General features: G+C 55.3%; 1 protein-coding gene across 1 annotated transcript in view; it reads left to right on the forward strand.

Annotated features, from left to right (window-relative positions):
• The first annotated feature begins 352 nt into the window (after window positions 1-352).
• The window catches only part of LMTK3 (lemur tyrosine kinase 3), a 26,585-nt gene continuing 14,542 nt past the window's right edge, over window positions 353-12,395 (forward strand). Inside the window, 10 exon segments of the mRNA XM_006897332.1 lie at window positions 353-446; window positions 1,313-1,446; window positions 1,698-1,848; window positions 2,443-2,519; window positions 2,970-3,088; window positions 8,778-8,865; window positions 9,379-9,527; window positions 11,260-11,344; window positions 11,418-11,539; window positions 11,664-11,813. Coding sequence (XP_006897394.1) covers window positions 371-446; window positions 1,313-1,446; window positions 1,698-1,848; window positions 2,443-2,519; window positions 2,970-3,088; window positions 8,778-8,865; window positions 9,379-9,527; window positions 11,260-11,344; window positions 11,418-11,539; window positions 11,664-11,813 — 1,151 coding nt within the window. The 5' untranslated portion in view covers window positions 353-370.

Consider the following 12,395-nt stretch of genomic DNA (forward strand, 5'->3'; position numbering starts at 1 on the left):
ATCCTCCCTCCTCCCACCCTCCCTCTGACAGGCTCCCTGCTTCCCCAATCCCGGCTGCCCTCGGGGGCGGGGCCCTCATTCGCTACCCCCCATCCTACCCTCTCCCCCCCACCCCAGCAACCCCAGCTCCCCAGCTCCTCTCTTCTGTCCGCCTCTCCGTCCCTCCATCTGTCTGTCCCTTCAGAGAGGGGGAGGGGGGTACCTGAGCCAGTAAGCAGCCCCTCCCTCCCCCTGTCCTGCGTCTCCTGCCCCTCTCCTGGGCCGGGGGGAGGCCAGGGTCGCGCGGGTCCCCATGGCTGGGGGCTGAGGGCCCGCCCCCCCCCTCCTCCCCAGCCGCCACCTCCACCACCTCCCTTCCATCCTCGCCAAGATGCCTGCCCCCAGCGCCTTCATCCTTCTCGCGGCCGTCTCCGCCTCCGGCTGCCTGGCGTCCCCGGCCTACCACGGTGAGTCTGTTGGGCCATCCGTGTGTCCGGTGCGGCCTCTGTCCCCATCGCGGCCCGCCTGCAGGTCTGTGTGCAGGGCCTGGGGCCCGTCACCTGTTTGTGCGTCTTCCCGCAGCCGCGAGGGGCCTGGCGTCAGGGACGGGCCACTGTCAGCGGGGCCTGTGGGAGGGAGGCTGGGGGGCGGCGGGGAGGGGGTGAGCTTAGGCAACGTGTGTGCACACGCGTGTGTGTGCAGGTGTGTGCAGGAGCCGGGGCCTCTCAGGGCCTCTGGGACCACTGGAGGCAGAGGGAGGAGCACTCCTTCTAAGAGAGACACAGCACAGCAGGCTGGCCCTAAATTTGGGGGAGACCCAAGGCTTGCGGAGTTGCCTTCTAAGGGACCTGGGCTGAGGACATAGGATGAGCATCCTAGCATCCCAAAAAGATGTGGGTCTCCACCTACCCAGCTTCAGCAAAGGACACGGATCACCCAGCCTGCATTTGGGGTCTCATTATTTTTCCCCAAACAGGGGGTAAAGAAGCTGCCTGTGGGAGCTTATTTTCAATACTGACAGCTCCAAGGCCGGCTGTTACTCTCCCTCCCCTCAGACCTTACTGTAATTTTTTTAAGCCTAAATTGGAGAAGCGAAAAGGGTCCCAGTTTGGAGCAGAAACGGAAGGACCCCACCCCCAACCCGAGCACCTGGGAAGAACCTTAAACTACAACTCCCCCGATGCCCCAGGCCATTCGGCTCCTCTGCCAAGAGGGCCCTGGTTGCAGAGAATTATGGGAGTTGTAGTCCTAGACTGGCCAGGTGGGCGGGGCGTGGAGTCCCAGCTAAAGGGGCTTGAAGCTGGGACCCTATAGGCCAGTTCTGTGCCGACAGGTGGATTCGCCTTCAACTGGGCCCCTGTGGCGCCCCCGTACGCTGTGGTTCTCATTTCTTGCTCTGGCCTGCTGGCTTTCATCTTCCTCCTCCTCACCTGTCTGTGCTGCAAACGGGGTGATGTCGGCTTCAAGGTGAGGTGCAGGGAGGGTGAGGGGTACAGGTGATGATCCCAACCAGACCCTTTCCTTCAACCCAAGCGGCGAGGGTAGGAAGGGAGAGTTGGAGACAGGCACCCTCGAGCCTGAAGTAGGGCGACATCCTGAGCCTTGGCTGGAAATTGGGCCAGGACAGGGGGACTGTTCTGAGGACGGTGGGGAGAGGCATTTGATAGGATCGTGGTGTGTCTCTCAGTCCTGTGTTCTCCCACCCCGCCCCATCCCAGGAATTTGAGAACCCGGAAGGAGAGGACTGCTCTGGGGAGTACACCCCTCCAGCCGAGGAGACCTCCTCCTCACAGTCTCTGCCTGATGTCTACATTCTGCCGCTGGCTGAGGTCTCCCTGCCCATGCCGGCCCCACAGCCTTCACATTCAGGTACTGCCTGGATCTGAACTGGAGACCATCTTGGGGGGAGCCACCAGCCACCAAGGCACAGATTAGACATATGGCGACATCACGTGTGTCAGAATAGAACTGTGCTCCATCCCATTTGCATTGGCTGATTGGGGGGGGGGGGAGTAGTTTACCAGGCCTTTCTTCTGAGGCTCTTCTGGATGGACTTGAACCTTTTACCTTTCTGTGAACAACCATGTATTTACTACTTGCATCATTCAAGCACTATCTTAGGTGGGGGTGGGGGCATTGCTTAATGCAAAGTCAGATTTAGGGACCTTTGCAAGGCAACCAATGGTGAGGCCAGTCTACATCTCAATCCTGGTGACAACCAATGGGAGGCTGATGTCATGTCATAGGCTCTTCGGTTGCCAAAGGGAGCTGCTGATTGGATGCCAGGATCTTGTGGGCAGCCAATGAGAGAGGAGTAAATCAGGTGTTGAAGTGTTGGAAGTAGCTAATGAAAAGATACTCGCGTTGACTTTGACCCCAATCTTCACTGACCTGGGGATGTGGTGGAGGCACATTGGAGGCGAGAAGGGTTCAGGGGCTTCTCCTTCTCCTCCCCACCCTCAGACATGACCACCCCCCTGGGCCTTAGCCGCCAGCATCTCAGTTACCTACAGGAGATTGGGAATGGCTGGTTTGGGAAGGTGAGTAGGGCCGGGGGTGGGATGCAGGGGGTCCCCACAATCTAGGGCAGTGCTGTTCTGCATCCATTCCCTGCCCCCCTTATCTCATCTGCCCCGCCACTTCTACCCCTTGCCTCCTCTCACCCACCCATGCCCTCCATTTCTGTCCACCTCTCACTCGCCCTGCCCGCCCCACCCTCTACATCTGTTGGTTAGCGCCTTCCACCTCACTCCATCGACCACTCCGCCACGCCATCTGGCTCTCCACGCGTCCGTCTGTCCATCCTTCCATCCGTCCTTGCATCCATCGGACTCTGGGCCTGTGAGTCTCTCCTCGCCACGTGCCATGAGGGGCAAAGGTGGTGGAGTAATGAGGAGGGCTGGGAAGGTGGGGCAGGTGGGAGCGCGCAGAAGGGTGGAAATGGGGTCAGCAAAGAGGCACAGGGTGACTCCTGGGTCCCCCTCCACCAGGTGATCCTGGGGGAGATCTTCTCCGACTACACCCCAGCCCAGGTGGTGGTAAAGGAACTCCGAGCCAGCGCGGGGCCCCTGGAGCAGCGCAAGTTCATCTCGGAGGCACAGCCATACAGGTGGGTACTAGAACTTCCCGTGCCAGGTAAGTGGGTCTCCAGGTCCAAACTTCTGTCCCTGCGCCCCCTGCAGGTACCATCTAGTAGTGGAAAGTAAGGAGTTTGGTGTGGACTCAAACCCGAGTTTGAATTCTAACTCCACCTCTCTGCCTGACTGTGTCACTAGAGGGAGACACCTTCCCTCCCTACGCCTCTATTTGGCTATTTGTCCAAACACCTCAATCCTCCCTGAGCTGCAATTCTGGGACAGACCTGGACTTTTAAACATTTGGGTGAATGGGACCAGTAAGAGAAGTAGGGATGATTATGGGCCACAGCCCTGCTGGAAACGTCAGCCTCGTCTTAGGGCAGCACATCCATTGCAAGGCAATTAGATCTGTTGCCTGTACAGTGAGTAACAACAGTGACCGGCTCAGAGGTGGTACCGGCTCAGAGGTGATGGCCACAGGTGCTGCTTTGAACGTGTACCAATCTCAACAGTTTCACCAAGGATCCAACCTCTTGCGTTTGGCTCCTGAAAAGGATCTTTATGTCTTTTTCTGGGTCTCCCATTTCAGAGCTTTGACCTGTGTACAAACTTTTTTATTATTCCTATTCAATTTTTTTTTAACTGGGGTCTCTTCCAGTTTCACTTACTGGGTGCGACTGAACTAGGTTAGCTGTGGACAGAGTCAGAGAATGCAAATGAGAAACAGGCCAGTGAGGGAAGAGAGGAGGAACTGACCCAGTGGCCTGCCTTCATGTCCACTCTGAACCTCAGTTATTATTTTCATCTGGAAAGTAGATGTCGGAGCCCTAGTGTCTTTAAGGAGAGGCGGCCGAGAGGATGTGAGATTCCTCAAAACCAGTTAACAGAAACAGTCACCGTCAAACAGATTCCAAGTCTTGGCAACAGCGTGTGCACCAGGACAGGACTGTGCTCTAGAGTTTTCAGTGACTGACTTTGGAAAGAAGAGAGAATGCACCATCTTTCTTCTGAGGCATTCCTGGGTAGACTCAGACCATTCCCTTCCTCAGGACCCAGCCTGTGAGTGAGGACAGGTAGAAATGGAACTAGAGACCAGGGCCCTGACCTGGCACCCAAGACTAGTTTGTCCCCTCTTCACCTGCTGGTCTGAGAAGTCTAGGAGGACAGTATCCGGTCCCTCTCGTCTCCCACCTCCCTTCCACTCTCAGGTCTGGGATAAGGACAAATTAAACATTTGCTGGATAAATGTCACGCGAGGTAGGGAGCTCTCCATCATGGAAAAAAGTGTGTACGTAGAGACTCTTTGTTCAAACAGCTGTGACGTGGAGACCAACAGTCACTAGACTTGCTTAGTTTTTTTAAATTTTTTTTATTTTTGTGTGAGTGTACCGTCAAATCAGATCTAACTGGTACAGGAGGAGATTGTCCCTCCTTCCCCGGCAGAGCATCTGGTGGATTTGAACCGTGAGCCTCTGGGATTGTAGTTGCAGCTCCTTGCCACTAGGCCACCAGAGCTCCCCACTAGACTCGCTTAGTGAGCTCTCATTTCAGAGCCTTCTTTGGGTCCCCATTGCTCCCAGGAGAAAGTCTCTCTGTTCCCACAATCCATAACTCCTCCCCTTTGCCTGCCTCAGGCCCTTTGTCCATGCTGCTCCCTCTGCCTAGAACAGCACTCCCTGCTTACGCGCCCCTGGCTACAAACTGGGGCTCCTTCCCGCCTAGGCTCAGGTCTCCCTCACCTTCCCCCTTCTTTTCCTTTCCAGTCTCTGTTATTTATCTTTTTTTTTTTTCCCTTGTGCTTTGGTTGAGAGTTGACGGGGTGAACTAATTCGCCACTTTACAGCTTCTGAACATTTTGTTTTCTTACACTGGTGCCAGTCGCTTCAAGGTATCAGCACCCTTCCTCCTCCCTCCTGGAGTTTCCCACTTCCATCCACCTTCCTGCCCTGCCGCCTTCTTGCCACCTCAGCTGAGTTTAGGGGAGAAATGCGGCCCTTTTGGTCTCATGTGGTTGACTGTTCTGAGACAGGTGTTACTGTTCATCTTATAAGGCCTGCCTGTCACTTGGCTTTGAGACGACTCCTGGAGGTGGCTTCAGATCTCCAACCTCCTATAGGTCTCTGAGAGGCTCTATCATATCACAGGTTCAAATCATCTTGGGTGATTTCTTCCCTGCTGCCACCTCAGCCCGTCACCCATCTATTTGTTCACTCCCTGTCTCTCCCTCAACCTGTGGTGGTGACCATCAACCCATACATGGCTGCTGAGATGCCAATAAATAAAATTAAGGATTCTCCTCCTCTGTCATGTATGCCAGATACCTATGGTTAACACATTTGTTGTTGTTGTTGTTGTTGTTGTTATGTGCCTTCGAGTCACTTGCGACTCATAGCGATCCTATGTACAACAGCTCTAAACTCTGCTCTGTCCTTTGCCAATGTCATTGTCAAGACAAAGTTAACACAGTTAGCAATGTGTTAACCAAATGGTAGGCAGTTTGAACCCATCAGATCCTCTGAGGGAGAAAGCTGAGACAGTCTGCTCTCATAGAAACTTACAGCCACCCGAAACTCTATGGGCAGTCCTTTTCTGCCCTCCAGGGTCACTAGGAGTTAGAATCAATTCGGTGGCAGCTAGGTTTTTGGGTTCACAGTCACTAGCAGCACCCAGGCCTTTTGACCCTGCAGACCTAAGCCGTTTCCACCTGCACGGAAAGTTCTGTTCTACTGACTAGAGCTGTCAAGGACCGGTCTCTGGCTGGGGCACTTGGGCCATGGGCTGTCAGTAAACATTCGCTGAATGAGATCAAACCCCAGCTCTGTTGCGTAACTCTGGGCCAATCACTGCACCCCTCTGAGCCTCCTAGATCCAGCAGCACACAGTGTCCCGCAGAACCAGGTTGTGGGGAGGAGCTGAAAGGAAGTGGCCAGTCTTAGCTAGGGTTCCTCGACATTTGCTGCCCTGACGCTCGCACCTCGGTAGTGCCAGCTGTTTCTCTGGCCCAAACATGTGCCAGGTGTGCCATGGACTGATTGCCATGTGGTTCTTCCACCAACAAGAGGGGGTGACACTGTTTTCCCCAGATGAAGGTCACCGGGATGCTCAAAAAGGGGAGACAATGGAGGGTCCTGGACAGTGTGAGAGATAAACGTGAAACAAGAGGTGAAATCTCACAGATGGCCAGTCTTAGGGAGACTGGTGGAATGCTAAGACTATGGCCCTTAGTCACCCCTCACACCTGGAACTAAACTCGCCCCCGGGATACAACTTTCATTTGAACTGTAGAATAAGCAACCCCTGTGAGATGAAAAGGACAGCTCAGGGTTCCAGGGACAAAGCTTAGAAGGTAAAGGGATCTGATGAGTGGAAATGAGAATCACAGGGAGGAAATGGGGGAAATGCTGCCAATTGTGGAGATTGTAATCCATGCCCTGTAACAAAATGTGTACAGAAAATTGAATAGAGAACCAACCTAGGCTGTAAATGTTGTGTTAAATCACAGTAAAAAAGAAGCCCTAGTGGCTCACTAGTTAAGCACTGGGCTGGTAAATTAAAAGTCAGCAGTTGAGACTCACCAGCCAACCCCAGTGTGAAATGGCCTGGCAAGCTGCTTGTCAAGATTCACAGTCCTGGGAAGCAAAGGGGCTTCTGTCCTTCTCTGTCCTACAGGGTCGCTGGAGGTCAGAGTTGGCTTGACCGCGGTGGGTTTGGTTTTGGGGTAAAGGTCACAGAATTGAGAGCAGATGGTTGGACCGGGGGGGGGGGGGGGGGGGGGAAACCCCATTTAAAGGGCTGATTCCATTCTCCCTACAGACCCCCGAGTCTGAGCCCACTGAAATCACAAACTCACTGCCACCGAGTGGCTTCCGAGTAGGCTCCAATCAGCCCCGTTGTGTCAGAGCTGAGCTCTGCTCCATCCGGTTCTCAGAAGGAGCATCAGGGCTGTGAAGGTTGGGGGCCTGACTGCTACCTGCAGAGGCTCGCAGTTCGAACCCCCCAGCACCTAGGTGGGAGACGCCCTGCTGACTGACTTCCTTCCTCACAGGCTGCATGTGTAGTGAGCCTCCATTGAGTTCTGGAGGCTTTGAATCCTTGAGGTAGGGAGACATCCCATCTTTCTCCCACAGAGGTGCTGGTGGAGTCACACCGCTGACTTTTCACTTAGCAGTCTGATTCATTACATATTGTGCTGCCAGGGCTCCTACCACATAGGAAACCCGTTCAGGCTGTTCTACGCTATCACACGGAGTCTCTATGCACAGGAGTCAACTTGTCAGTCGACACTGACAATCTGGGCTGGAGCAGATCACCAGGCCTTTCTTCCGTGGCACCACTGAGTGGGTTCAAACTGCCAAGCTTTAGGTTAACACCTGAGTGCAAACTTCACCATGCAGGGAGACACACACACACACACACACACACACACACACACACACACACACACACACACACACACACACACACACACACACACACACACACACACACACACACACACACACACAAGCACCTGCAGGACTGGCCTAAGGCGCTGAGGACAGCCAGGACAAAATGTTCCAGATCTTCAACTTAGAGGAGAAACACAGACCGATACCTGAAAATGCATAAAAGGGGCATCAGAGTGTGCACAGAGGTGTGAGGAGAGTGAGTAGCACGTTCAGTGACAGACTGGGTGGGGGGAGCCTTTGGACAGGGTCCTTGGGGAGGCTGAACAGACTAGCAGGAAGCAGTCATGTGTAGAGGAGTGGGAACAGCATTCAAGGTCCAGGGAACAGAAGATGCAAAGGTGGTGGGGCGGGAGTACCTTCTCTGAGAGCTGCCCTGGAAATGCAGTTATAATGCAGGGTAGGACTAAGATAGAGAAGCTGGTGTTAACCTTTCAACGGCAGCAATGAGAGCAATTTGCTCTGCAGAGAGTCACGGAAATAACAAGGTTTCAAATAAACAAACAACAATTTCTAGGATTCCTTCATGAAACCTCTGAGTGCATCGAGTTCTCCTCATTCACCAGAGGAGGGGACTCCTACTGTTGTGCCCTTTTACAGATGAGGAAAACTGAGGCAAAGGGTAGTGAAGTGCTTCTTCTGAGTTCACACTCCTGGGAAAGGTGGAGTTAGGATTCAGATTGTCCCCCCCTTCCTGCCCCGCCCTGACCCTTATCCACAGTATGAGTACAAAGAAGGGACACCTGCCCCAGGATTGGGGGACAGCGGGTTTCTTGAGGAGATGATGTCAAAGCTGGGGTTTCAGGGTTGGGGAGAACCTTGCTGAGGGGATGATGACTTCCATGGGGGGAACTGGACCCTCCTAAGTGGACAGCTTGTGTGTTTGGGGGGTTATTAGGAGGTGGGGGGCCAGCTGGAGGGGAGAAGTGGCAGGGGGGCTGGGCTTTCTTCCAGGGGTATTGGGGAGCCACAGTAGAAGTGAGCTGGTGATGGGCGGAACAGGATGGAGTGAAGGAGGGAGACTGAGAAGAGTCCAGACAGTGATAGGAGACCAGGCACGATTCAGGGCTGTGGGGACAGAGGAGGGGCAGGAAGGTAGGCTGGGGGCAGGGTGAAAACGAAGAAGGGGGACAGAGACACCCAGGGGCCTGTGAAGAGTCAGGTAGTGTGGAGAGGTGAAGAAACAGACCAAGAGAATGAGGCAGCCCTTGGGTTTTTCTGGGTGTGGGGCCAGGCTGAATGGGGTGCTTCCCTGACAGCCCCTTCCTCCCTCCAGGAGCCTGCAGCACCCCAACATTCTGCAGTGTCTGGGCCTGTGTGTGGAGACTCTGCCTTTTCTTCTGATCATGGAGTTCTGCCAGCTGGTGAGGGATGGGGATGGGGTGGGGGGCAGTTGCAGGAGGTGGTTGAGGCATGGCAGGGAAAAAGGGGGTGCAGGGAGCTCTGAGGGACTACTGGGAAGCAACACCTCCCTGAGGTGACTGTTCTCAGGATGACCGTGTGACAGCTACATTTATTGAGCACTTATTATATGCATGTCACTGTTGTGTACGGTCGGGTCGCAACCGACCCACAGTGGACCTTCCAGCGGGTTTTAAGAGGCAGTTAATCACCTGGGAGATTACCCATCCTTCTCCCCTGGAGCAGCTGCCTTCCACATTGCAGCAGATTCTTGCCATTAGGCCACCAGAGCACATAGCTAACGTTTATTGATCACTCGCTGTATACATGCATATCACTGAAGGTGGGGGCCCTGAACAAAGCCTTACTGTGGGTGCTGTAAAGTGGGGGAACTGAGGCACAGAGTGACTGCCCAGCGTGCCCATCCTGACCTTGGACTGTCTGGAGATGCTGACTCTTCCCTTCCCTGCTTCTAGGGGGACCTGAAGCGTTACCTGCGGGCCCAGCGCCCCCCTGAGGGCATGTCTCCTGAGCTGCCCCCTCGAGACCTGCGGACACTACAGAGGATGGGCCTGGAGATCGCCCGCGGGCTGGCTCACCTGCACTCGCACAACTACGTGCACAGGTGGGTGGGCGGGACCATGCTTTGGAGGCGGGGCTACTGCAGAGAAAGGCGGGACCTGAGGGAGGAGGCGTGTGAGAGGGGCCAGGAGGGGAGATGGGGTGGGGCCAGGAGGGGAGAGGGGAGGGGCCAGGAGGGGACGGGGTGGGACCAAGCGGGAGAGAGGAGGGGCCAGGAGGGGACGGGGTGGGGCCAGGAGGGGAGAGGGGAGGGGCCAGGAGGGGTAGGGGAGGGGCCAGGAGACACCAACCAAGAGGAGAACCGTGGAAGGTCAGGAGGTGGAGGTGAAGGATGCGTGGAGAGAGGAGTTAGCAGAAAAAGGAGTTGAGTCTAGGGCTTTGGCGAGGGGAGAAAAGAGGGATCGAGGCTGGAGGGGAAGGGCTGGCAAAGAAAGGACAGAACAGGGTCTGAAGGGGAAGGTGGGGTCCAAGGAGGAACAAGCCAGAGGGGAGGAGACAGGAGAAAAGGGGAGGAGTTCAGTGAGAAAGGAAAGCATTCAGTGGGGAGGGGGAGGGGAGTTAACGGGAGGGGTCATTGGAAGGAGAGGCGGTGTCCAGAGGGAAATAGATAAGGGAGGGGTCCGATGAAAATTCAGGGGGGTTTGTTGTTAGGTCCCTTCGCGTTGACTGTAGCATAACGACACTACGAACAAACAGCCTTGCCCTGCCTATCTGGTGCACTCCTGACAATCTGTCACGCTCAAGCCCATTTTTGCAGTCACTGTCAGTCCGTCTTGAGGGTTTGCCTCTCTTCTGCCGACTCTCTGCTTTTCCAAGCGTGCTGCCCTTTTCCGAGGGCTAGTCCTTCCTGACAACATGCTGAACGCCTAAGAGAGCTTCACCAGCCTTGCCTCTGAGAAGCACCCTGACTGTATATAGATTCATTTGTTCTTTTGGCAGTCCATTGGATATTCAGTATTCTCCACTAGCTCCACAATTTGGAGACACCAGTTCTCTGCAGTCTTCCTTATTTACTCATTGCCCAATTTTCAGATGCTTAGGAAGAGATTGAAAGACCATGACTTGGATCAGGTGCACCTTAGTCCTTACACTGATCTTGCTATTGAGCACTTTACAGAGCTGTTGACAGCTGATCTACCCAATGCAACTACTGTTACTACATGTGCTGATTGTGGACCCAAGTAAAATGAAATCGTTGACAGCTTCAATCTTTTCCCCATCTATTATGATATTACTTCTTGCTCCACCTGTGACCATTTTTGTTTTTTTAATGTTGAGGTGCAATCTATATTGAAGGCTGTCAGTCTCTGGGCTTCTTCAGGAATTGCTTCTAGGCAGGAGAGCAGGAGTCTAGACAGGAGGGGGAGGAAACAGCAAGGAAGTAAAAGGGAAGAGTCAGCAAGGGAAGGATGGGGTCAGGGAAGTAGGGCGGCGTCAGGAGAAGAAGAGGTGGAGCAAAGGAGAGAAGTGGGAGGGGAAGAGACAGAAGAGGAGGGGCCAGGGTGTGGGGCGTGGCCATATGTTTAAGGGCGGGGTCAGGGGAGATGCCAGAAGAGAAGGGAAGGGATTGGAGACAGGTGGAGGGGTGGGGTCAGAGGCAGATGCCAGAAGAGGAAGGGGAGAGATTGGAGAGAAGTGGAGGGGCGTGGTCAGTGGAGGGGAGGAGCTAAAGGATGAAAAGGGAAAGGAAAGAGTAGAGTTCTGAAGAAAGGGACCTGGTCCAGGCTGCCCATCCAGGCTCACCCTCCCACCTCTGCCCCTGTCTGTGCCCCCAGTGACCTGGCCCTTCGCAACTGCCTGCTGACCTCTGACCTCACTGTGCGCATTGGAGACTACGGGCTCGCCCATAGCAACTATAAGGTGGGGGTCGCCTGAGGTCGCGGTGTGGGGCTCAGGGGGGCCCCCAGCCTGCTGACTGCACCCCACTCCCCAGGAGGACTACTACCTGACCCCAGAGCGCCTGTGGATCCCGCTGCGCTGGGCAGCACCCGAGCTCCTCGGGGAGCTGCAGGGGACCTTCATGGTCGTGGACCAGAGCCGTGAGAGCAACATCTGGTGAGGGAACGGGACCCCACAGAGGAGGGGGCCACGCGGCTCTGCAAGGGGGGAGACGAGGCCTGGAGGGCTCAAGAGGGTCAGGCTGAGGCTCTGATTTGACTCTGCCTCTCTTTTCCCGCAGGTCCCTGGGGGTGACCCTCTGGGAGCTGTTTGAGTTCGGGGCGCAGCCCTACCGCCACCTGTCCGACGAGGAGGTCCTGGCATTTGTGGTCCGCCAGCAGCACGTCAAGCTAGCCAGGCCGCGGCTCAAGCTGCCCTATGGCGACTACTGGTGAGGGCGCCCTAGCCAGGACCCTGCTCGGGGTGGTCCTGTACCACCCACCCATCCCCAACCCACCCAGTCTCCCTCAGCAGTCTCCCCAGGGACATCTTACCCCTTCCTGAGATGCAGAGAGGGGAAACTGAGGCAAGGACTGAGTTTTGCTAAACCTCAAGTGTCTCCATGTCCCCTGAACAGAACTCATGGCCCTGCCCACTTCCTCCTCACCTCACCCCACCCCACCTCTGTGCCTGCTCTCCAGGCCTGTCCCTCTCTCTGGACTTCTAGTCCTGCTCCAAGGCCCCTGACTGTCCCCGTCCCTAAGTCCTGGTCCCTTTCTGCCTGGATCTCTGCCTCCCTTCCAGGTGTCAGTGCTCCCTCTCTCTCTGGATCTTTGTCCCCCTGTCTCTCTCTATCTGGGTCTCTGTCCCCCTGTCTTTCTATCCCTCTCTGGGTCTCTGTCACTCTGTCTCTCTCTCTCTGGGTCTTTGTCGCCCTGTCTCTCTGGATCTCTGTCCCCCTGTCTCTCTCTCTCTAGGTCTCTGTTGCCCTGTCTCTCTCTCTCTCTGGATCTCTGTCCCCCTGTCTCTCTCT

The sequence above is a fragment of the Elephantulus edwardii genome, unplaced genomic scaffold (genome assembly GCF_000299155.1).
Source record: "Elephantulus edwardii isolate Elephantulus edwardi_28Jun2011 unplaced genomic scaffold, EleEdw1.0 scaffold00208, whole genome shotgun sequence".
Taxonomy (NCBI): Eukaryota; Metazoa; Chordata; class Mammalia; order Macroscelidea; family Macroscelididae; genus Elephantulus; species Elephantulus edwardii.